This window comes from Oryctolagus cuniculus, chromosome 13 (assembly GCF_964237555.1).
Source record: "Oryctolagus cuniculus chromosome 13, mOryCun1.1, whole genome shotgun sequence".
NCBI lineage: Eukaryota > Metazoa > Chordata > Mammalia > Lagomorpha > Leporidae > Oryctolagus > Oryctolagus cuniculus.
This window is the reverse complement of record NC_091444.1, coordinates 43766720-43792980: the sequence shown is the minus strand read 5'-3', so window position 1 is coordinate 43792980 and position 26261 is coordinate 43766720. Positions and strand designations below refer to the sequence as shown.

At 43.2% G+C, this 26261-nt stretch overlaps 1 protein-coding gene across 5 annotated transcripts; it reads left to right on the top strand.

Annotated features, from left to right (window-relative positions):
- Positions 1 to 1062: 1062 nt before the first annotated feature.
- Positions 1063 to 24933, top strand: HACD1 (3-hydroxyacyl-CoA dehydratase 1). 5 transcript variants are annotated; one of them, XM_051821435.2, is made up of 8 exons: positions 1583 to 1718; positions 1960 to 2113; positions 10898 to 11015; positions 11195 to 11213; positions 11289 to 11377; positions 15841 to 15962; positions 21757 to 21935; positions 24763 to 24933. In XM_051821435.2, the coding sequence occupies exons 3-8, from the start codon at positions 10920 to 10922 to the stop codon at positions 24843 to 24845; spliced, it is 588 nt and encodes a 195-aa protein (XP_051677395.1). In that variant the 5' UTR covers positions 1583 to 1718; positions 1960 to 2113; positions 10898 to 10919; the 3' UTR covers positions 24846 to 24933. The 5 variants fall into 5 exon arrangements, with proteins under 5 accessions (XP_051677393.1, XP_069911566.1, XP_051677395.1 ...); XM_070055464.1 differs by having other exon boundaries at positions 1602 to 1718; positions 1963 to 2113; XM_051821433.2 differs by lacking the exons at positions 1583 to 1718; positions 1960 to 2113 and adding an exon at positions 1063 to 1372.
- The last annotated feature ends 1328 nt before the right edge of the window (positions 24934 to 26261 follow it).

Here is a 26261-nt window from a genome sequence, read left to right as displayed (position 1 = left end):
CTTCTTGCTGAAGGCCTTCTAAAACCCCCGAGAACGCCGGCGGGGCCTCCGGGACGAAGCTCCCAGAGCTAAGACCCGGGCGCACGGGGTCCCGGTTCCTCCCCTTCGGTGCGCTCAGTCGCTGGCGTCCACTCCACACCCGAGGAGCTCCTGAACGGGATCCTGGCTGCCCGTGGCTGGGCTCGGGGGCCAGGAGAGCCGCCTAACAAGCAGGGGACTTCCACCGACCGGCGCAGAATTTCTCTTTCGGGATGAAGTAAAGGGAGGTGGCGGTGGGACGGTTCCAGGCCTGTTCGCACTTTTTTCATGGATACAGTCACTTAAATCTTCCCACGGCCCTCCACTGTGGCTCAAAGACAAAATTCTTCCTGAAGAAACTAGTTCCCTCCGCTAATAAGATGGGCGGAGTCAGGGATCTGGGGATTGGATTTCAGTAACCCGACTCCAGAGCCTAACTCAGGGAAGCGCCGTTTGGAAAACGCGTGGACTCAGGGAGGAACGGGATACGGGGCTCGGAGGGGCTCGCTTCCCCGCGGGCCACACGGCGCTCTCGCTGGCCCCAGGGCTTGGAACGGCTCTTCCCCGCCGCCTGGCCCCGGCCTCGTCCCCGCCAGCTTCCCGACGACACGTCGGCGCGGAACTGAAATCCGTGCCACCAGGGCAGCGTCTTCTGCAGCAGTGCAGGCGCGCGCGACACGCTCGCATTCTCCCCGCCCCGCCAAAGAGCACACGGCGCGACGTGGCCGCTCGCCTCCGCTCCGCAAAGTGTTCGGCGGAGGGTCCCGCCACCGGCTCCCGCACCCACAAAAGCACTTTCCCCGCGCCTGGCCCCGGGCAGCCGCACTCGCCAAGGCGCACTTCCCAGGGCACCTGCCGTCTGCGCGTCTCTCTAGGAACACGTCCCCCTGCTGCTAGCACGCGGGGAGATTTTTCCACCGAGCCGCCTACAACGCCTCAGCAGCGGCTCCCGCGGCCCAGAGCCCCCCGTGTCCAGGCCGGCCGCCCCGGCCCCCGGCGCGCGCGCGCTCCCGAGAGGCGGGGGCAGGGGCGGGGCGGGCGGCGGGCGGCGGCCGGGGGCGCCCGCTCCTCCCCCTCGCGGCGGCCCGGCTGGCGGCGCTGAGTCCCCCTGCACGCGGCACATGGGGCGGCTGACCGAGGCGGCGGCGCGCGCGGCAGGGCCCCCTCCCACTCCCCTGCCCCTCTCGTCCACGGCCCTCGGGTGCGTGGCCACCATGGTGTCCAGCGAGGAGGACGGCACCAACGGCGGCGCCTCGGAGGCCAGCGAGGAGAAGGAGGCCGCCGGCAAGAGGCGGCGGCGCGGCTTGCTGGCCACCGTCTGGCTCACCTTTTACAACATCGCCATGACCGCGGGGTACGTGCGCCCCCGCCGTCTCCCTCGCCCCCGGCTCCCAGGCCTCCGCTAGCTTCCGCGCCGGGGACCTGAGGGGCTCGGGGCGGGGGCCGGGCTGGCCGGCGGGCGGGGCTGGGCGCGGGGGGCGAGCGGGCCGGGCGCGGGCGCGCGCGGCGGTTCGCGGGTGGTCGCGGCGCGGCGCCGGGGCGCGGGCGGCCGGCGTGGGGGAGGGGCGCGGGCGCCGCCACGGCCGCGGCCGCCGGGTTGAATGGAGCGGAGCGGGGCGGGGGGGCCGGGGCTCGGCTCGCTGGGCATTGCCTAATACGGTGCACGGCGTGGCGCGGCGGCCGCGGGGCGCGGGCCGGAGGTTAAGTATAGACCCGGGCAGGAATGCGGGGCCGACCCGCGGGGGAGGCGACTGCGGCGCGGCCGCCCCCGGTGCCGCCGCCTCCGGCTGCTGTGCAAGAAGCGCCCGGGTCCGGCCAACCCCCCGAGCGCGGAGCTGTCCGGCCGGTGGCCCAGATCCGTTTCCTGGGCACTTCCTCGTGCGGGCAGAGTTTTCTGAACTCTGTTTCACCGTGACTTTTTATTTTTTTTTTAAATCACAGTAGGTCCCAGAGTTTCTCAGCTGGGACCCTACCTTATGGGAGCCTGGCCGCCGTGTCCAGCATCTTTAGGGCCTCATGCTCCCTGACTGATACCCCGAACGTGTATCCTGACTAACGTTACACAGTGACTTTAGCTCTTCAGTGAGCTGTCGAAGTGAGTTCTGTGTCAACTGCGTATCAGAACCTGCTGGGAAAATGATTTTTCCTTTCTAAATCGCACTGGCTTTTAAAACGGCAGTTTTCCCATTATCACACGAAGTATTATGAAGTATGCGGAGGGGAAAGTTAAAACTGTTTTTCAGTGTTTATAAGAAGCTGATGGACAAGAGTTTAAGTTGCCGAGGGTGGTATTGAGTATCTGTTAGGTGCTTAGCGCGCGGTGCTGAATACCACACGTGGTAAAATGAACCGTGCTGGTTATTTTAGTTACCGCGTTTTTAGTCCTCTCTAGTCCTGTGAGGGGTACGTGGTGTTAGCATAGATTGGGAAACTGAGGCACAGAGCGATGAAGTCCCTAGCTGCAGATCCCAGCCAGCCAGTGTCATCTGTGGATTCCGACTCCCTTACTTTGACTCCAGGGCTGTGCTACTTTTCATTTTCCCGCCTGCCTTAATTTTATAATCTCACGTGCTGCTGCCTTTAGATGACAGTAGGAGATGCAGGACCTCTCGGTGGTAGTCTCCTCCCGTCAACATTTCTGGCACACTTGCCATGTGTTAACTGGTTTAGCTGTCTCTTTTTTTCCAAGTCCACTCTCCATTTCTAAAGCCAGGTTACCATTTCAAAAATGAAAATCAGCGCCTAATTCCAGTGTTGAGTCTTTGGCGACTCTCAGTCACTTCCACCCTAATCTAAGGGACTTGGGGTGTCACTCGGGAGTGTTTGCAGTATGCTCCCTGCTTGTCCTTTCTGATTTTCTTGCATGTGACATCTCTGACACATTTTCAGAAACACCACGTTTTCATGGCTCCCCCCATCTTTGCACAGCCTGTTCACTTCTGGTGTAGTGTCCTCATTTCTCCCAAGACTTCTGTCTAATCAGTCAGCCTCTTTGAACTTCACTAGGTGTTCTCCCTCACCTGAGCAGAATTAAGTGATTTCTCCTTTTTTAAAAAAATTTTTAAAATTTATTTGAGTGGCAGAGTTACAGAGAGAGGGGGGAGAGAGAGAGGTATTCCATCTACTCATGCACTCCTCAAATAGCCACAATGGCCAGAGCTAAACAGATCTGAAGCCCGGAGCCAGGAGCTTCTTCCTGGTCTCCCACAGGGATGCAGGGGCCCAAGCACTTGGGTCATCTTCAACTGCTTTCCCAGGCCATAAGCAGTGGGCTGGATTAAAAGAAGAGCCGCAAGACTTGAACCAGCACCCATATGGGACATTGGCACTGCAGGCAGCAGCTTTAACCACTGCGCCACAGTGTTGGACCCACGCAGTGGACATTTTAAATGAGATACATTCTAGAAATAGACATGACCTGCTAGCCTGGTACGGTTTCTTTATTGAATTGAAGGATGGTGTTGGAGAGCAGAAGTAAATAAGGTTGGGAAAACCATAGTGTTGAAACTGAGACAAAGACACACATTTCATGGGGGTGGGAAGCAGAGGATTAGCTAAGGTTCTGTTTACTCATTTAACTCAGTTGTTTATTTCTCTTAGCAGAACTTTAGAGTTTTTTTTTTTTTTGTAATTTTGAAGACAATAAAATAGTACTTAAGAATTACCATAAATATAATTACATAAATGTGAAAAGGGACCTAATTCTGTAAACCTAGCATAGCCACTCATTTTTTATCATCTTTCATATGCATATTTAACTGTCTTCAAGTTATAATGAAATCTTCATGTGTATTTTACTTTTGTGTATTTTACTAATTTGCCATTGCTTATTGTCTGTCATCCCCATTAGGGTGTAAACTCCTTGAAGCATTCAATAAATACTTATTGAATGAGTGAATACATACTTTAAAGGATGGTTATAATACCTGCTCTGTTGTATTCTTCCTGTTTTCTATTTTCATTTAACTGTCAAGTATTTCTATATAGTTTCCATAATTATACATAAGAGTGTATAGAGTTAATGTATAATAATGGATTAAATAATGTCGCTATTTGCTTTTATTTGTTGTTGAAGTCCTAGTAGTAGAATTAACACCTTTAAAGGATCTCTGAATTTTTTTTTTATTTGACATATATAGTTAGACAGTGAGAGAGAGAGACAGAGAGAAAGGTCTTCCTTCCGTTCGTTGGTTCACCCCCCAAATGGCCGCTGCGGCCGGAGCTATGCCGATCCAAAGCCAGGAGCCAGGTGCTTCCTCCTGGTCTCCCATTCGGTTGCAGGAACCCAAACCCCTGGGCCATCCTCTGCTGCACTCCCGATCCACAGCAGAGAGCTGGACTGGAAGAGGAGCAACTGGGACTAGAACTCGGCGCCCATATGGAATGCTGGCGCCATAGGTGGAGGATTAACCAAGCGAACCATGGCGCCAGCCACGGTCTCAGAATTTTTAGGGAACTAACTAATAGCAGGTTCTTGGTTAGGGTAGTGAGCATTTTTCTTTCTCTCTCATTTTGCTTATCAACTCGAGCCCACATGTGTAAGTGCGTCATCCTATGTCATGTGAGGGACATAAACTAAGTGTCTTAGACCCCTCTTTGAAGAAGTGTAACCTGGGATATTTATATAGAAATGCAGTACAAGAATGCTCAACAGAGGTGTCAGGGCAGGCGTATAGGAGGGATCAGAGGAAGGTTTGTGAAGGAGATCATAGCGGTCAGAGTGAGCTTTAAGGGTAGGTAGACAAAGATGAGGAAACAGTGCGAGTGAGGGTGCCAGGATGGGACATTGCTAGATGTCCATTGAGGCAGCAGGAAAGGGCCTGAAACACGGAGTGGAAAATGGAGGTGGACAGGTAGCTCAGGCTAGCTAGCGCATGGAGCTTCAGATGTCTTGCTAACAAGCTTGCATTGTAATCTGTGAGTAGGATAAGAAGGTGCTGATTAAAGGTTGTCTCAGTATTTTGTACCCAGGTAGCCTGGGATCAGTAGTCTAATCTTTCTGCCTTAGGTTTTTTCATCAATGAAATTGGAACAAAACAGCTACTTTGCAGGTTCATTACAAGGAATAAAGAGATAATATGAAGTTCTTGGCGGGGTGCCTGATGCACAGGGGGCATTTGAGAATGGTAATTCCCATGTTGAATAGTTAATGTAAAATTGCACTTTATGCAGCAGGTGAAACTATTTTTTTGAAAGATTTATTTATTTACTTGAAAGAGTTACACAGAGATAAGGAGAGGTAGAGAGAGAGGTCTTCCATCTGCTGGTTCACTCCCCAGATGGTTGCAACGGCCAGAGCTGCGCCCATCCGAAGCCTGGAGCCAGGAGCTTCTTCCGGGTCTCCCATGTGGGTGCAGGGGCCCAAGGACTTGGGCCATCTGCTGCTGCTTTCCCAGGACACAGCAGAGAGCTGGATTGGAAGTGGAGCAGCCGGGACTCGAACCAATGCCCATATGAGATGCTGGCTTCATCTGCTATGCCACAGCGCTGGCCCATGAAAGTGAAACTGTTGAATATATTTTCACACTGTGTATTGTGTGACTTAATAGAGCAGTAAACCCAAGATTTGTTTCCCAAAATGTTAATCGCCATGTCTTTTGATACCTGTAGGATATATTTTATTGCTGAAGAGAGATATACTAGCCTACCACAATTTACTTAACCATTGGCCTGTGATGGACATTTGAGTTCTTTGCAGATTTGGCTCTTACAAGTCAAGTTAGGAACATTCATGTGCAAGTCTGCATACTGACACGTGCTTTCATTTTTTCCTTTCTAAATATCTATGAGTAAAGTGGCTGGGTCATGTAATAGTCCTATGTTTAGTTTCTTAGAAACTGCTAAGCTGCTCTCCAAAGTGGTTGTACCATTTTACCTTCCTGCTGACCATGAATGAAACTTGGAGTCACTATGTATCCTTGCCAGCACTTGGTGTGGCCAGTCATTGTAGCCTGTGTATTGTGTTACCTGATTGTGATTTTAATTTTCATTTTCCCCGTGACTAAAGACACTTTTTTTTTTAATTTATTTTATTTTTTTTGACAGGCAGAGTGGACAGTGAGACAGAGAGGAAGGTCTTCCTTTGCCGTTGGTTTATCCTCCAATGGCTGCCGCGGCCGGCGCACCGCGCTGATCCGATGGCAGGAGCCAGGTGCTTCTCCTGGTCTCCCATGGAGTGCAGGGCCCAAGCACTTGGGCCATCCTCCACTGCACTCCCTGGCCACAGCAGAGAGCTGGCCTGGAAGAGGGGCAACCGGGACAGAATCCGGCACCCTGACCGGGACTCGAACCTGGTGTGCCGGCGCTGCAAGGTGGAGGATTAGCCTAGTGAGCTGCGGCGCCGGCCTAAAGACACTATTTTTTAACATGTGCTCACCTGCTGCTTGTGTATTTTCTTGACTGCAATGTCTTCAAATCCTTTGCCCAGTTTTTTCTTTGAACGGGTTGTTTAATTTCCTGTTATTGAGTTTTAAGAGTTCTTTTTACAGATTGGATACAGGTCCTTCACCAGATAAGTGATTTGCAAATACTTTCTCCCAGTTGTGGTTTGGCTTTACTGTCTTTAACAGTGTTGCTCGGGTGGTCTTTTTTTTTTTTTTATTGTTTTCACAAAGAAACCTTTTACTTAAGGAATACAAACTTCTTGCATTTTATAAGTACAGCTTTAGGAATATAGTGATTAAGGTGGTCTTAATCTTCATGAAGTCAAGTTGATCAAACTCTCCTTTTTCTTTTAAAGATACGTATATTTATTTGAAAGGTAGAGTAACAGAGAAGGAGAGATATCTTACACCCACTGGTTCACTCTGCGAATGTTTGTAACAGCCAGGGGACTGGGCAGACTGAAACCAGGAGCCCAGAACTCAGCCTGGGTCTCCCACATGGGTGGAAGGACCCCAGGTACTTGGGTCATCATCCACTGCTTCCCAGGTGCATTAGCAGGAAGCTGGATCAGAAGCAGGACTCTACCCAGGAGTTCTGACCTGGGATTAGGCATCCCAAGCCACAGCTTAAATCTATAGCAGCCCCATACAACAGTTAAGAAAAAAGCCTTATTTATTGACAATGAGTGCCTGTGTACAGGCAGTTAAAATACTCAAGTTGGTTACTAAGTGATAGTATATGTTTAATCTAGGAAAGGTAGATTAGAGGTGGCAGTGAACAATGTGGAAAGTAATGACTGTATGAGTCAGAGATCAAAATGGTTACTTTGAAGGTTTAGAGATGAAGTGACCATTGGGATATCATTATTTTTCTATAGCTATTGAAATGATGGATCCAGGCAATGTTCATCAATGACTGCTAGCATCTCAGAATGGAAGTATTCAACACAACTCATGAATTAGCCTTACCAGAAAATAAAATGTGAATTTGGTCGAGCCTCAAGAATTAACTACCAACTTACAGGCAGTACAGAGGACATGTGTAATAAATGATATGTCATTATCTACTTAACAAAATTCAGATTGTGGATAGCTTTGCAGGAAAAGCTACCTAGTGTCTTCAGACAGATTGCCAGAAACAAAAACAGAGAGGGAAAGAAGGAGGAGCTTCTTCCAGGTCTCCCATGCGGTGCAGGGACCCAAGGACTTGGGTCATCCTCCACTGCTTTCCCAGGCCACAGCAGAGAGCTTCCCATATGGGATGCTGGCGCTTCAGGCCAGGGCGTTAACCTGCTGTGCCACAGTGCCTGCCCCTCTCTGTATCTTTGTATACGTTTGAAATCTCTCAAAAGTTTATGAAGCATGTTACATGAACAGAAAAAGAGAGGTGTAGAGGTAAATAAGCTTCAAGGGACTGGTCGACTCCAAGAAATGTTAGGAGAAAAGGAAGCCCTGAAGGCAGCTGGAAGATGGAGATCTTCCCTCCGTAAGGCTTGTCGTGGGCGCTGGAGACATAATGGAGAGAGAAGTCCCTGGTGTTTAGTAAATTATGGCGTCTAGTGTCTTGTTTTAGCACAGCTTTGTTGTCCTCACTTACTGAGGCAGAAACTATGTCCTATTTATCTCTAATTCCACAGCATCTTAGCTCTGTACCTGGCTTAGCAAAACACGTTGAACCTGAGGATGAATGAGTAAATAAATGAATTAAGCAAGCAAGAAGTCTTCTAACATACTAAACACATATTTTGTTTGTTTCCCGGATGAGAGCCTGGTTCATCAAAGAATTAGGATATCTGTTTGTATTCATGTGATCAATAGCCCTGGCATATTGTGAAAAACAAAGCATGACATTCCAGAAAAAAATTCCTAACTGTAGAAATTCCAGTTGCTTTTGGAGTTTTATTCCAGTTACTAAACTTAGCAGTGAAGGATATCCAAAGTTAGTGAAATGTAAGCACTTTAGGGAAACTTTGATTATGTGTACCCCTAGTAGTGGTGGACTTGGGAAGTGAGCTCTGATTAGTTGCAATATATTTCTGGCCACCTTTATTGAAAAATAAAGGAATAGATGGTTTGATGATCTTTTTTGAACCTCAGAGTGTGTTGATTTATTTTGAACAGTTAGTGATTGGTATTATACTACTAAACTAGTTGGTGCAATACTGCCACCTATGGAACAGCAGTACAATTTGTAATTTAATGCATGGAGTTTCTAGATGAATCCTTTGATGAATTCCTTGGAAAGTTAATAGTTGCTTCTCAGATTTATCTTTTGTAGATGTTTGATTTGGGTTTGCTTAAACACAGACAAGTGCCTGGAAAACGTGAATATTAGAAGTATGGGGACTTGGAATTGAGAAGAATGAAATCACATTTTAATCCTGGAAAGTACCTACACCATGATTCAGATTAGCACCCTCCAGTTAGCCCAGCCCTGAATTCAGTGTTGGTTTTCACGAGATGAAACTAGCAGTTGAATCCAGTGGACTTGCGGTATAATGGAAGGAGAACAGGACTGGGGATGTGGAGGTCTCGGGTTCTGCTTCAGGCCCAGCCAGTAACTTACTCTGAGACTTGGGGGTGAGTGGCTTTACTGTCTGCCTGACGACTGTCGCATCTGTAAGAGTGACCCTCACACTTTTTTGATAGCAAACTATTGGATAAAATATTTGAACATAGGCTCTCCATATAGTTTTATAATGCATTTGTAATTTAAATATGAGCTGTTCTGATTAGCTGATGTTTCAGGACACAGAATATATTTCGAGCCAGAACAGGGCCAGCAGTAAACAAGGGTCATAGTAGTTCCTTTCATAGGATTATCGTGACTATCAAAAGTTAGTGTGTAATGCATTTATAATGGTATCTACAATATAGAAACCATACCGGAAAGATACTTCTTTTTACCAATATTTCTACATTTCACAAATCTTTGTATTTCAGACATTTGCCTGCCTTCTTGTCATATCTGATAAGAGAATCGTTGCTTGTATCTTGTTCCGTGCTAAAGAGAAGTGGCATTTCACCATTCGTATTGTTCTATTAAACTTGGATTTTCACCATAGGCAATCACTGATTTCTTTGTAGGATCCTTTAAAGCTGTTTGCCCATTGGATGAGTGTTGTTTAGTTAAAAAGTTAAAACTGCATATTTTATTATTCGTAAATCTGTTAGGCTGGAGACTTGGGAGACCACTAATCTGAAAGGCTGAGGTGGGCACTTACTTCCATGGGTTTTTTTCTTCAAAGCTGAGGCCAGTTTCTTAAATGTGCCTTTGTAATTGCAAGGGAAACTGGAAAAAAATTACCTCCTGTCAGTGACTAGGAAGAATGAAATGTAGAGTGAGAAAGCTGGTAGCCACAGTGTTAGCTTATACTGTAAGTCCCCGTAACTCAGGGAACGGAATCCATATGTAATATACAAATGTAGGTTAAAAAGTGAGGGACTGGCTCATGTCCCATCATCTTTGTTAATCCCTTCTGTGATACGGCAGTTGTTTTTATTTAGTGAAACTTATGTCAGTATAAATTGGTGATTCTCTTTAATGAATTTACTTATAGGTGTATGTAATTGTTCATATTTATCCATACACATATAGCTTGATGGCTCTTTAACCTCAAGATATTCTTTTATAGTTGTCAGTGCTTTATGATAAACTTGACTGGGATACATAAAACTAATTCTTCATTTTGTCAGGTGTTTTTTGCTGAAGCCAGAAATGCAATGGACGTTGTTTTGTATGGAGTAGGTGTCTCATATTCTGTTCCTCTCTTGAGATTCAACGTAAAAATACAACTTGTCATTTTTTCCTGTGGACTTTGAAAAAGTAGAATAATGAACTAAAAGCATAGTAAAAGCATAAATAGTACCATACAAATTGTGGCCTTTGTTTTCAGGAATCAGTGTCTTTGAGATCTTGGTGAAATATGTGCTGTTTCCATTTGTTTCTTTGTTTAAGTTCTGTGTCACTGAGCACTTTCTCATGTGCAGCCATCACTCCTGCACATCTCTCTAACTTTTCATCTTGCAAAACTGAAATGAATTATCCACTTGTGCTCCTTATCCCTCTTAAATATCTCTTCATATTCCTTGTGTTAAGGTCTGTACCCATTAAACACCAGCTCCCCATCGTGCCTTCTGCACCCAGCCCCCTGTAACCACCATTCTGCTGTCTGTGTCTATGAACGTGACTGCTCTCGGGACCTCATAGAACAGAAATCGTGCAGTATTTGTCTTCTTGTGCGTGGCCTGTTTCACTGAGCGTTGTGCCTTCAAGGTTCATCCATGTTGTAGCCTGTGTGATAATTTCCTTCCTTCCTAATGCTGAAAAGCGTCCCAGCATTTAATACATACACACTCCGCTTATCCACATTCAGTCATTGAGGGACACTCGGGTTGCTGCCACCTTTTAAGCTGTTGTGAGTGGTGCTGCTATAATGTATGGATTGGTGGTATTAATTTCATAGACCTTTATAAAATGTTTTCATTTTCTGTAGGTGGTTGGTTCTGGCAATTGCCATGGTACGTTTTTATATGGAAAAAGGAACACACAGAGGTTTATATAAAAGTATCCAGAAGACACTTAAGTTTTTCCAGACTTTTGCCTTGCTTGAGGTAAGTTTTTTAATCATGTTTTTCTATATTGTAATATTTATCTTAAAATTTTTTGTTGAGTGAAACCAATCTTATTTCACTAATTACATACCTCCTATAGATTTGTTAAATACCAATGCTAACAGGGATTTATTTTATGCTTCATATTATTGATTTGTGATTTTTTTATTTGCTTACAGATAGTCCACTGTTTAATTGGTGAGTGTTGCTTTAATTTTAATTTTTGTTATAAATCGCCTTTAGGGCAATAGCTGACTTGTTTTTCTCCTTAAGGAATCGTACCTACTTCTGTGCTTGTGACTGGGGTCCAAGTGAGTTCAAGAATCTTCATGGTGTGGCTCATTACTCACAGTATAAAACCGGTAAGTGCTGCAGAAGCATCGTCCACCTGAGCCTGCAGGAGAGGCTCTCCTTCGTAGGAATGCAAATATTATCTTTTACAGATTTAGCTTCAGTTAAAAAGGAGTTGGGTTTGAATGTGTCATTGTTCTTTGACGTAGTGCTTTAGTACAATGACAGAAATAACAAGCAAAGCCAAGTACTGTCATTTTGTAGCCACAATATACTCTCCTCATGTTGACTGGTTTTTAAAATTAATATTCATATTCTGACATAATTAACTGGAAACTTTCTTTTCTATAAAATTTTCTATTAGAGTTACTCTATTTGAGTATATAATTGAAGTTGTCAGTCTAAACAGTTTATTTTTCCTCATTTAGCATTGAGTATTGTAGCATTGGACATAAAAACTAAATGTAGTTCTGGAGAACAAATGGGAAAGATAAAATGAGAAGTTGGAAGGGAGTTAAAGGACACAGAATTTCAGTTAGGGGAATATGCTTAAGAACACTATTGGATGGCAGAAGGTAAGTTCAAGAGTCCATTGTACAACAACAGAGCTGTTGTTAATAACAGTGTATTGTGTGCTGAGACGGTAGCTGTTGAGTGTTCTCACCACAAATAAATGATAAGTGTGTGAGGTGCTGCGTGGTAATTAGCTGACGTAGCTATTCAGTGATTGCATCCGTGTTTCAGATCAACAGGTTTCGCAGTGTTAATATGCACAATTGTAATTGGTTACTTAAAAATGATTTTTAAAAGGATTAACAAAATTGGAAAAGAATAAACTGTTGATTGAAGCATGATGAGAGACAGACCTAATGACAGCTGATGAATAGCTTAAACCTTTGAGGCACAGGGAACGCCATGCTGACTATCAGAAGATTGGCGCTGCTTACGCCCATGATAGGCATTTCCAGTTCTACTCACTGACCTCCCAGACAGCCTTCCCAGTCCCCATCCACCTGAGGACAGGTTGGGCCTCCTTCATACACCTCTGATGCCTGCTTGTCTCCTGTGTGCTCTGGGACTGACACTAGCCTCTTGTCAGTTTCCTAGTAGCTGCCCTGGGCTCCTTCCTGCCCGGGAACAGATCACTGACCTGCTGACCTCTCTAGCACTCTACAGTTAGCCATCTTGATTCCTGTCTTTCACCCAGCCCACTTGATCCACCTGGTCCCTACTGGAGAGAAGCCAGCACATGCCACATGGAGAGCCAGACTGTGTGTTCAGTACAGTTGCTTTGTAGTTTAAAAGCGGGAGCACAGCATTGACAGAGTAAAAGAGACTATCTCAGGCAGTGAGTGAGTGTAATAACTGGGCCAGGACCACAAGGATTCTTGAGAATGAAGATAAAGAAACATAAAGACAGTGCGGCCAGCATTAGAAAAGCTAAAAGGGCCATTGCTGTGGCGTGGCAGGTAAATCCACTGCCTGCAGCGCTGTCATCCCATGTGGGCATTGGTTCGAGTCCCAGATGCTCCACTTCGGATCCAGCTCTCTGCTATGTCCTGGGAAAGCAGTAGAAGGTGGCCCAAGTCTTTAGGCCCCTGCACCCGTGAGGGAGACCTGGATGAAGTTCCTGGCTTCTGGCTTTGGATCAGCACAGCTGTGGCTGTTGCAGCCAATTGGAGAGTGAACCAGTGGATGGAAGACTTCTTTCTCTCTCTGCCTCTCTGCTCTCTCTGTGTAACTCTGACTTTCAAATAAATAAATAAATCTAAAAAGATAAAAGAAAGAAGCTAGGGAGTGTAGAGAGTGGCAGGTGCCAAGGAAACAGCATCCATTTGATCTTTTTATTCTCCCAGGGATCTCTGCCTTAATGTTACTCTTTCTTTGTTTCTTTCTTTGTTTCTTTCTTTGTTTCTTTCTTTCTTTCTTTCTTTCTTTTTGGTTGACTTTCTATTTTTCTTTTCTTTTTTATTTTTATTTTTTTATTTTTTGACAGGCAGAGTGGACGGTGAGAGAGAGACAGAGAGAAAGGTCTTCCTTTGCCGTTGGTTCTCCCTCCAATGGCCGGTGCGCTGCAGCTGGCGCACCGCGCTGATCTGATGGCAGGAGCCAGGTACTTCTCCTGGTCTCCCATGGGGTGCAGGGTCCAAGCACTTGGGCCATCCTCCACTGCCTTCGCGGGCCACAGCAGAGAGCTGGCCTGGAAGAGGGGCAAACGGGACAGAATCCGGCGCCCCGACCGGGACTAGAACCCAGTGTGCCAGTGCCGCAAGGTGGAGGATTAGCCTAGTGAGCTGTGGCGCCGGCCACTGTTTGTTTTCCTCAGACAATAGATACCCTTTGGGACCTGTATCCCACTCTGTAATTAATTCAGCCAACACTCTTATCTATTTAAATTTTTACTTACTCTCATTTTTCTTTAAAAGGCAGAAAGCCAGATCATTTATTCACTGGTTCACCTCCCAAATGCCTGCAACAGTCAACTGGGCTTGACTGAAGCCCAGAACTGGGAACTCAATCCAGGTCTCCCACGTGGGTGGCTTGAACTCAAGCACGTGAGCCATCACCTACGGCCTCCCAGGGTGTACACAGCAGAGAGCTATGCTCAGAAGCAGAGCCGGGACTTAAACTTAGGCACTCAGATACGGGATGCAGGTGTTTCAGGGGGTGTCTTTTCTTTCTTTCTTTCCTTTTTTTTTTTTAGATTTCATTTATTTATTTGAGAGGTAGAATTACAGACAGTGGGAGGGAGAGACAGAGATAAAGGTCTTCCATCTGCTGGTTCACTCCCCAAATGGCCATAATGGCCAGAGCTTAGCTTATCTGAAGTCAGGAACCAGGGGCTTCTAGGTCTCCCATGTAGCTGCAGGGGCCCAAGGGCTGCTTTCCCAGGCCATAGCAGAAAGCTGGATCAGAAGTGGAGCAGCCAGGGACTCGAACCAGCAACCGTATGGGATGCCGGCACTGCAGGTGGCTGCTCTTCCCGCTACGCCACAGCGCCAGCCCCACATTGCTTCTTTAATGTAGCGTCTTTCAGATAATTGGTGGCTTTTTGGATATGCCTACCCCTGATGGCCTGGACAGTTTCTTGAGTGTTTCCAAAGTGGATGTGAAGATCTGAATCTCTTGATTTGCATGATTTTATGGGGTTTTCTGGGTCAAGTCAGTAACAAACTGTTTCTATAGATCACAAGGGCATCTTAACGGTTGCAACCAACACCACCTCCAACCAACATTGCTTGGATTCATTCTGTACACTTAGCTCTGTGCTGAGTTCTGGACTTAGAAAAGAAACAGGCAGTTGCAGCTGTCAAAAGTCCTGGCTATGGGAAAGTGGGGGCAGTCAGACAAACATTGAACCTTATAGCATGTTAACTGCACACGTTCTGGGCTTGCACTGTCTGTGTTGGGGGTGTGACTCCTTACAGTAGAAACAGGACTCCCACCTTGTGGAGCCTGTAATGGGGTAGTTATACAAATACTTAGTAAATTCTGTTAGCATCAAGTGCTTTGAAGCAAGCAGTGTACGTTGCAGGATAGCGACGGACTCCGTCTGATCCTCAGAAGTGATGGAAGGCTTCCCAAGGGAGGAGCATTATCTGCTGCACAGCAGCTAGCCAGACAAATCCTGGTGCAAACTGGCAAGTGGGATAGAGAAGGGAGGTGAGCAGGGAGGTAACTGCTCAGGGAGAGTGGGAGCTTTGGGAAAAGCTTTCCACAGGGTGTGATGTTGTAGCAGAATCTTGAAAGATAGAGGGTTTTCTGTGGGAAGCCATGAGGAAGTAGCATTCTTACTAGAGGGGATCAGCACGTGTGAAGACATGAAATTCAGAGGTTCTGGAAGCCACACAAAGCTTAGCATCACCAGAGAAGTCGATAGAAGGGATGAGCGGTTGTAAATGAGAGAGCTGCCTGGGCTCCGGTTGTAGCGAACCTTGACTGTTTCGCTCAGGTGTCAAAGAGTTCATCATTTCATCCTGTTGCATGGTGGGGGAACCAGTGAAACTGATTCCAGTGTGTTTCGTGGGTTTTTTCTTTCTTGTATCTATTTTATTTTTAAGAGGAAACTTTCATCCATGAAGAATATATAGAGGGGAAAGATTATTTAAGAGGCCATTAGAATAGTCTGGATGCGAGATCAGTGCCTGAATTAAATTAGTGGTACTGGGACAGAGATGAGTGAGCAGCAGGAGTCGGTGTGAGTGTTAGGGATAGAATAGGTATGAGTCAGTGACTAACACAGGTAGAAGAGTCAGATTCCAGGTTCTCATTAGAGGACGTGAGGATGTCCTGGGATGGTGGAGTGAAGAAAACCAATCTGAATTTGACTGTTTTTGTATATAGGACATACTTAAGTTTCATGGCTATAACTATGTAATAGTGACAGCATTGTTTTCTTTATTGCATTTGTCTAACCTGAACATTCCATTGTAATAAAAGATAACAAATCATTAGAAAGAAATATCTTCATTGAAACCTAAGTTCAAGGACACCGTGGTTGAAGGACACTGTGGATTTTTCTGTAATTCTGCAGATCCAGAATGAGGAGAGTGTGGTGCTTTTTCTGGTCTCGTGGACTGTGACAGAGATCACTCGCTATTCCTTCTACACATTCAGTCTTCTCGACCACTTGCCATACTTCATTAAATGGGCCAGGTGGCAATGTCTTGCAGTTTAGTTTCTCACTGTCTTGTGCATGCTTATTTTGTGTGCTGAGCTAACACCCAATTAAAATTTGTGTTTAAGTCTCATGATGTCAGAATGCTGTTTTGTTTTGGATATTAGCAGTGTTATAATTTATATTCCAAAATCTTACTGTAATGATTAGAGATGAATCACATTAATGTATGTTTGGAGTGAAACCAATATAAGACAAGTTATATGACTATCCTTAACCTCAGAATTGAACATCCACTTTTTTTTTTTTTTTTTTTTTTGGACAGGTAGAGTTACAGAGTTATAGACAGTGAGAAAGAGAGAGAGACAGAGAGAAAGGTCTTCCTTCTGTTGGTTTACCCCCCAAATGGCCACCACGGCCGGCACTGTGCTGAGCTGAAGCCTGGGGCCAGGTGCTTCCTCCTGGTCTCCCATGCGGTGCAGGGGCCCAAGCACCTGGACCATCTTCCACTGCCCTCCTGGGCCACAGCAGAGAGCTAGCCTGGAAGAGGAGCAACTGGGACTAGAACCTGGTGCCCATATGGGATGCTGGCACTGCAGGCAGAGGATTAACCAAATGAGCCACAGCGCTGGCCCAAACATCCACTTTTAAAATAGTATTTCTATGAGAGGCAGTTAGAGAGATAGACGGACAGAGAATTCTCTTCTGCTGGTTCAGTCCTCAAATGCTTCCATTACTTGGGCTGGGCCAGGACCAAAGCTGGGAGCCAGGAATGCATCCAGGTATCCCATGTGGGTGGCAGGAACCCAATTACTTGAACCATCACTACTGTCTCCCAGTCTGCATCAGCAAGAAGCTGAAATCAGGATCTTGACTCAGAAAAGGAACTCAGACACTAGGTCATCCATCGAAAGCACATTGTGCATTTTTGAAATTATGTAAATAAACTATCAAACTATGATATTTTATCCAGTTGCTTTAAATTGCTGTTCAATCTAACACTTGCAATTTTTTTTTTTTATAAATATAATTTTTTTTTTTTTACTTTAGGTAGCAAACGCAGACCTTCATAAAAGCACAGTTACTTGAAATTGCGTTATTTGGAATCTAGACAAAATTTATATTTCAGTAGTTCCAAATATATCTATTTTTAAAATATTTATTTATTTATTTGAAAGGCCGAGATATAGAGAGGCAGAAAGAGAGAGAGAGGGAGGTAGGTCTTTCATCCACTGTTTCACTCCTCCGCACCAGACCAGACGCTTGTTGTTCCCTTTTTTTACAAGTCCTTTCTATAGTAAAGTAAGAATAAGTAAACAGTAAACTCCCAAAGCAAGAATGAGTAGAGAGAAATGAGAAAGAACGAAGTAACGAACTTCCCCGCGAACTCTCCAACGCACTCTCCAACCAACCCATACCACCATGCCGTCTCTCTCCTCCTATATAGTCCTCTCCACCAATCCGTGCTCTGCTACCCACACGCCGAGCGCGCCGCTCTCCTCCAATCAGGAGCGGCTCTTGCAGCTTGTCAAGTTGGTGAGAGGCAGCTGGGTAGAAGCTGTACGCTCCTCTCCCAGCGCCACATTGTGGGAGAGCAGATGCATAGAATAAGTCTTAATTCTAGTAACAGTATAGTCCAAGTTGCTCCCTACACCCCAGATGGCTGCAATGGCCAGAGCTGGGCCCATCTGAAGCCAAGAGCTTCCTCTGGGTTTCCCACGTGGGTGCAGGGACCCAAAGACTTGGGCCATCTTTCAGTGCCTTTCCAGGCCACAGCAGAGAGCTGGATTGGAAGTGGAGCAGCCGGGACTAGAACTGGCACCCATATGGGATGCTGGTGCTGTAGGCAACGGCTTCACCTGCTACGCCACAGTGATGGCTCCCAAATATATCTATTCTAAAGCAACAGTTTTTAAAGCAAAAGATACCCTTTTCTTTTTGAAATTTGGATTCTCTGAACAACTGATACTTTACAAAGTTATAAATACAGAACTGCTCTTTGGAGAAGAAATCATGAACTAGTATAGATTTGTTCATTCTGTTCTCTATTTTATATTTATAGTAGCAATAATAATAATAATAATGGCAAATAGTGTGTACTTACTGAACACCTGAGATGCAGGCATGAACAAAATCATGCGTCCTCTCAAGATAAAGACAGAAAACAACCTAATAGATAGATGGCTGTGTCAGGTAGAGGCCACTGCAGGATGAGCAGGTAATATATTTTCCTTGTAAGAAGTTCAAACAGTATAGAAGTGTATGGAATACAGGTAGAATGTTCCTGTTTGTACTCCTACCAACCCACTCTCTTCCCATGGAGGAAACAGTTTGGAGTTTATCCATCTAGACTTTTTTATATTACAAAAAAACACAGATGTGAGTTTTTAACACATCAATACATTTGCTTTTTATTTATATCTTTGGGGCTCTTTGTTCTTTTTACTCAGTACATCTTAGTCTAACTCTTTCATGGTGCACAGCATTCCTCAGTGTGACTGAACCAGTTCTCTATTGCTAGAATGTACATCATGTTGTCTTCTAATACTACAAAGAATGCTTTGAGATACAAAATGCTCTGTATTTCTGTTTATTTTTTAGTACTTTGGCATTTCTTAATTTGAGGATGATCCTGAGCTAGTTGAGTTAAAAGCCTAATATTTTTCTTAAGTGGTAATTTCCTTTTTATAACTCATTTATTAAACATTGTTAAATATAATAAACTAGGATTTATAAATAAACTTAGAACAGGAAAAAAACTTTAAAATTACTATAATCTGAACATAAGGATAAATATTGTTAATATTATTTGTTCTTTCAGACTATTTAAATATTTCTAGTTCTTTTATAGATATTTGTGATACAATTGTGGCTTACTTCTTTGCATATAATAAAATACTTGCTAATTGTAAACTGAGCTCTGCATATATCATCTTTCATAGCAAGTTTTGCTACCATTTCTGTGTTTGGTTGGCATTATTCCTACTGTCGGTGAGAACATGCTCACTTCTGCTGCATGGGCTTGTCTGTACACTAATCCTGGAGTGTGTGTCGGTGTGATTTTTCAGGACAGTCTTCTGAACTTGCAGTACCTTCAAAAGTACTAATTCATCATATAATCACCTTTCCTGGGCCGTACTTGCATAATTTGTTTGAATGCACACTGCACATTTTCCATAGTCCAAGCTCATTAGTCTTTCATGCTTTGTCTGTCTGCATTTTGGAATGTGTTTGCATGTCCTGAATTTCTGAGAAAGTTCAGAACTCTGCCATTGCATGTTTAAATGGCTGGTTTAAAGAACATTTGTGTACTGCTTCAGTGTTAAACAAGATATTATCAGATCTTTACTTTGCAGTGCATGTTAGAATATTATCATGTCAGTTAATTTAAATCATGAATAATTAGATCTCATGTGTAAAAATCTTAAGAATCTCAGAAATCTAAATATATTTGCCAACCTTGTTAAGTAACCTAAAATAAGAGTTATATTCAAGTATTAAAACTGTTACTCTCAAAGGAAATTTCCCTTTTGGAATGGCTTCTTATAAACAGTTTGCCCTACTGGTTTCAATATACTTTTTATTCTATTTGTGTGTTAAAAGTGTTCCTGGAAAAGGCCAAAGAACAGATAATTGTATATTGAATTATCTTTGTCTTATTGATTTCCATTTTAATTTAAAATATTCATTCCCTTGAAAAAATTTTAGGTGGCAATTGAGAATCTTCAAGAAAATGCTGTATCTTTTGTTGAATGTGGTCTATAAATAGTTAAATCTCGCATTACTGCCCTTAGAACTTAGACATTTAGTGACATGAAATCATTTTAAGGTGCAGATAAAGTCAGATAAATCACATAGTTTGTTCCTTCACATTAGAAACTGTCACTGTCTTTAAGGCTTTAACCTACTTTATTCTATGAGTGATTTTTTTTTTTTCTGTTTAAGAACGATGGTACCAGAAAAATCATGTGAAAGCTAGTAAAGTAAAACAACAGTAGAAAAAACAACTTAGTCTCTTTGGATGTTTTATTTGGGAAGGGAATATAAAGGTTCAGTTATTTGACTTCAAAAATTGAGATAGGAGCACTATTTAATTGATATATACAACTACACACGACTTGCAAGAAAGTAGGTGCATTCAAGGCAAGCACAGCGAGGCTATAAGTGCACAGTAAAGGAATCGTTCTTTCTATAACAGTTAATCTATTTAGGCAGATACTACCATCTCTTACCTTCCTGTAGTCATGGCCTGCGGGAGTCAGGAGATTTTTAAGTTTTATCCAAGCTTTTTCAGAACTCATAAATTTATTTCATTTTTTGAATAGATATTTCTTGGTATTTGTTTATTTGTTTAAGATTTGTTAATTTGAAAGGCAAGAGTGAGAGAGAGAGAGAGAGAGAGAGAGATCTTCCATCCACCAATGCACAGCCCTGCGAACAGCTGGGGCTGGGCCAGGCCTAAGCCAGGAGCCTGGAACTCCATCTGGGTTTTCTGCATAGGTGGAAGGGGCTCGAGAACTTAAGCTGTCCTCTGCTGCTTTCCTGGGTGTATTAGCAGGGAACTGGACCAGAAGAGCAGCCAGGACTCCAGCCTGTGCTCCAGTATGGGATACCTGTGCTGTGGCTGCTGCTGAGCCACAATGCTGGCCCCTTTTAGATATTTCTTAATGCCAACAAAACAATTAAATGAAGTACAGATTCACTTGATGTCTTTTCTATCAAAATTGTGACCGTAATCTTCTGTGCTGTTATGTAATGGTTGACTTGGTAAGAACTGATTTTCCTCACTGGAGGGGTGTCATTGTCTTAGATCTTTGAGCCCTTCCTGTTGGAGACAGTAAAACACAGGCTCTTCCTCCCAGAGGCATAAATGATGCCTAATCCACCTTGGTTTGGAGTCCTTGCCACAACGCAATTGGACAGATAGTGACTGGGCAGCTTGAATATAACTTTCTCAGTTCTGTTTTAAGCTTGCTAGCTATTCCTTGAGTGGGAGAATTCAGGAGGTAACTTACTTTGTTATGAAAGCAATTTTAGACAATCTACACATTAGTAGTTACTGATGCTTTAGGAAGTATGATCAGTTTTCTGCAATAGTAATTATGTATTTTACTTTTTAGTAACTGTACAAAGTTTGCCACTTTGATAATTAGCATATTTAGAATTAAAATCAGGATCTTAACTGTTTTTTTTTTAAAAAATAAAGATTTATTTATTTATTTGAGAGGTAGAATTACAGACAGAGAGAGGGAAAGACAGAGAGAATCCACTGGTTCACTCCACAAATGGCCACATCAGCTAGAGCTGGGCTGATCTGAAACCAGGAGCCAGGAGCTTCTTCCATGTCTCCTACATGGGTGCAGGGGCCCAAGCACTTGGACCATCTTCCACTGCTTTCCCAGGCCATAGCAGAGAGCTGGATCAGAAGAGGAGCAGCCGGTTGCGAACTGGTGCTCATATGAATTTTGGCGCTTCAGGCTGGGGCTTTAACCTGGTGTGCCACAGTGCAGGCCCCAGTACTCATAGTTTAAAAAACTGCATATACATTTTTAAAAATTTCTAAGTGTACTTCTATTTCAATACTGTAAAGTAAGTTGACTTTTTTGTTTTATGAAGACCTTGCCTTTTGAAATGGAAACTGCTGTAGAAGAAAGGGTGATAATTAGCAAGCAGGTGATTAAAGTAGAAAAATTAACGTTTTGTGAGGTTGTAATAAGTATGTACAGAAAGAAAAATTTTCAAGTTTAAATACCAGAAGTAACAAAACAACCATGAGATAAAATCGAGTAGTTTTTCTAGAAAAATAATTCTCTGAGGTTTTTCTTTCTCTAGATATAATTTTTTTATCATCTTATATCCTGTTGGAGTTGCTGGTGAACTTCTTACAATATATGCTGCCTTGCCGTATGTGAAGAAATCGGGGATGTTTTCAATACGACTTCCTAACAAATACAATGTCTCTTTTGACTACTACTACTTTCTTCTTATAACCATGGCTTCATATATACCACGTAAGTATATATTTCTGTTAGTAGTTTGTTTTAGCATATGATGTGAGGGTTTTTGATAGCTACCAGTGAGCAAGGAAAGATAATAAGAAATAACTTGCTTACAAATATGTTAAACCTTATATATTCAATCCCAAATTTATTCATTACTTGTGATAATCAAAGGGGTAGTGAGTCAGAGACCTTACTGATGATGAGAAAAAAGGTAAGTGAATTGATATACAAATGATTGTTTTTTCAAAGTCATTTAAAAGTATGCTTAGTATGATTAGCTTTTTAAAACATGCATCAAGGAATGATTCACAAGCATTTAGAATTCTATTCAGGAAAATTTCAGACCATTTCTATTTGTGAAGAACAGACTTGGACAGATCATCCAGGAGTTCTATTTAGTTCTGTTTGTATTACTCTATATACTTGAAAGTAATAATGCTGCTTTTTGAAAGATACTTTGAATAATTCAGACTCCTCCCTAATTTCTCATCATCTCTCAGTGGTTGCTGTGAATTAGGGAGGTTTTAGTCACTTCATGAAAGCATTGAGTAGTGATAGATTTTTAGGTCAAATTTTGGTAGTCACCGTCATGAAATGTGACCCTTCTTAATAAAATTATTTTCCCTTCTTTTTTTTTTTTTTTTTTTTTTTTAGACAGGCAGAGTGGACAGTGAGAGAGAGAGAGACAGTGAGAAAGGTCTTCCTTTGCCGTTGGTTCACCCTCCAATGGCCACCGCGGCAGGCGCGCTGCAGCTGGTGCACCGCGCTGATCCGATGGCAGGAGCCAGGTACTTTTCCTGGTCTCCCATGGGGTGCAGGGCCCAAGGACTTGGGCCATCCTCCACTGCACTCCCTGGCCACAGCAGAGAGCTGGCCTGGAAGAGGGGCAACCAGGACAGAATCTGGCGCCCCGACCGGGACTAGAACCCGGTGTGCTGGCGCCGCAAGGCGGAGGATTAGCCTAGTGAGCTGCGGCGCCGGCCTTTCCCTTCTTGATAAAGTGAGAGACCGATGTTAGTAGAGAGAAAAAGGAAAGGAGAAAGTTTATAGAATTTGAAGTCTGCATTGACGCAGTGTGAAATGTTTCATTGAATGGAAGTGAGCATAAAACTGGGCCAGCCCCTTGAGGTCTCCAACTTTAAAGCGTTTCAGAAACCAAAATTGACTTAATAGTCAGAGCGTGTTTTCCCCCTTATCTCTGTCAATTAAGCAGGAGTCTGTGTCAAGTGTTCCACCTGAGCCACGTCAGGAGTGCTTAGGGGGTTAATGCACTGTTCACGCTCCTTGCCTTTCTCAGCACCTAATGAATGGTAGCAGGCCTTGAGAAGAGCTGGGCACGTTAGGTGTCTGTCATATACACATAAGGCCTCGGGTTTTCCCTCTTCTCGTGACCACTGAAGCATCTGCACAGAAACCCAGGTTCCCAACGCTTCAGCTGCAAACTGGTAGCCTTTGGCTGTGTTAGACTCAGGCCTGTGCCAGTAACAGCTTCCCAGGTCAGCAGGCTGAAGGGTTCTGAGAGGCCCACTTGCCCGAGTGTCCTCCAGCCAGGAAGATGGATCTCTACCCGGACATCCATAGCAAAAGTTGTATCAACTAACTGCGCTTGGCTTATCAATTTCCTTGCTATTTAAAAGTACTCTTTACATATGTTAGTACTTAGAGGATGTGACATTTCTTACTTGCCAGTGAGAGCATTCCGGATGAGGGAGATTAAGTGAATTGCTTAAAAATCACCCACCTGGTAAATCAAGCCGGGATTAGTGCTCAAGCTCACACATTCTATTAAACTCAGATTTTAAAGAAGTATTTGCAATACTTGGTCAGTTAGCTTTAAGTGTACATGATCTGAACATATTTAGTCCACCAGATGTAACATAATGGCTACATTTATCAAGATGAGAAGTACCTAAATAAAAAAAAGAGAGAGAACACCTTTTATGTGCATTTTTGCTCCGTTGGAGTTGCATTCTAAAAACTTTTTATCCAGAATTGTGTAAGCAAGACACTCAAAGCTGGTTTTGTGATTAGGTTTATTGATTTGGTTACTCTTTGTATCATTTTCAGACAGTTTTACATTTGTATTGAATACAGTTAATTTGTTGACTCACTAGCATTTATACTGAGCTTTAAAGCTTTGGTTTGGTTTAATATATTCTGTGCATCTGATTGGACAGATTACCATTTGTCCAGCTGACCTTATCCATTTAGGTATTTGTATATAAAAGACTAACTCCCCTTAGACTCAGCCATGAAGACTGTGAGCTGGGCGCTGTTGAGAGGGCCCTGCTGTGCCCCTTCACTGCTTACCCCTCCATCCAGTACCCCACCTTCTCCTAGGTCCCATTCTGGAAACTGGCGGTCATGGCACCTGCTGCCCCGTGTGCACATCTGGGTCTGTATAGGCTTTTGTCCGTGTGCTCACTGTCTCACCTGGGTTTGCACCCTGAGATCACAGCTTAGCCAAGGTGTGGAGGAAGCTTGGATGTGAGACCCCTCCTGGTACAGGAGACAGCCAATAGAGCAGAGAGAAAGGCCCTGTGAGCCAGCTTTGCTTTACTGGAATGTTTTGGCACGATATTATAAGGAGTTGAAGAATTCTAATTCAAACATGACTTCCAAGGTCATTTTGAAGGTGTATTTATCAAGGTATTTATGCTTAAAAACTCAACAGTACATGGTATTAAAATACTTAAGCATGAGGGGTGTGGGCCTCCCATAGTACTCTTCCGCCTTCCTCTGATCTGTGTGTACTAGGCAGGTAGCCAAGGTCTGTAACATTAAGCAGGTTTCACATGTAAGTTTGTCATTCTTTGTTTTCTTTTCTTTGATAAAGTGTTTCCACAACTCTACTTTCATATGTTACGACAAAGAAGAAAGGTGCTTCATGGAGAGGTGATTGTAGAAAAGGATGATTAAAGATCCCTACAAACAAGGTGCTTTTTCCAGAATAACCAGGATTACTTGAGTCCAAGTTTCCATAACAAGAATAAACAACTTCATGAAATATTGTGGATTGTATTGTTTCTTAAAATATAACTTGAGACACATGGTGTTTGCTGATATTTGTCTTCATACTGTGCCAGGTTTATTTTTTTACAAGAACTATGCAGATACTATCAGCTCCTAAGCGGGCGTTGATGAGTAATTGAGAGAGTTACCTGGGGAAAAAACTTGTTCCTTTTACTAGATTTTTGTGCAACGCAGGTTCAAAGCTTTTGGAATCAATATTTAGAAATTAGTTTAGTGATTTAACATTAGGACACCTGCCAGTGATATTTATGTGGTATTTAGAAATGAAAGTAAGTATAAAATTATAATCATTGATTAATGTATTGGTATTTTTCAGCTCACAATCTTATTTTTTCAGGTTATAAGGCAGCATTTATGATTAATAATGATCTTGGAATTTGGAACATAATTTGTTACAGACTTCCGATGTAAAGTAGCACCAACAATATTCAAGTAGCTGTCACATTCGGAAAATATTTTTTGAAAATATTTTCAGGCCATTGGAATTCTTTAATACCATTAAGTGTATTTATTTTTTTTGAATTAACCATTTCAGGACTTTTCTAACTACAAAGATTTTTAAGAGGTTAGAAAAAAAATACAAGTGTATATACTTTGCCCCACTGAGAAAAAAGAATAATAAAATGACATCAAATCATTATGTTGTGCTTAGAACTCTGATGGAGAAAGGCTGCTGTATACTGTGGAATTACAAAGATCATGTTACAAATAATCCTTTGTGGTTCTTAGGAATCTGGAAGTTTTAGGGTAAGATCTGAAACAGACTTATTTTATTCTGAATTCCATTGAGTAGCAAAAAAGTCTTATAATAAAGCTCCTGTCCTCATCTTTAATAAAAAGTTACACTGATGATACCTTAATCCTGCTTTAATTCCTAAGTAGGTCCTTTAAAAATGTTCCCTCCTCTATCAAAGTGTGCTGATGTATTGACCCTTGTTTAGAGAGAGTATTAAATATGTGGCTTTTAAAAGAACAGGAATTTTTTTGCCCACCATATGGATACCTAGGTGTAGTTCTGGCTTTAACTGTTCTGTATTGTTTACATTTACAATTAACATGTAACATTACACTTCTTAAAATTGCTTGAGTTCTGCATTATCATTTCCTTTACTGATTTTTCTCATGTAGAGATTTGTAGTGCAAAATATTTTTATGCAAAACTTTCATTTTAAATGACTTGGTTTTTTAAAGGTGCTATTTATTTTGTTATATTTAATGTTTTCAGCTAACTTTTAATGAGCAATATGTATTAGATTACTAATTCTCAAAGTGCTAATGTTCATTCTGCTCTTATATCATCAC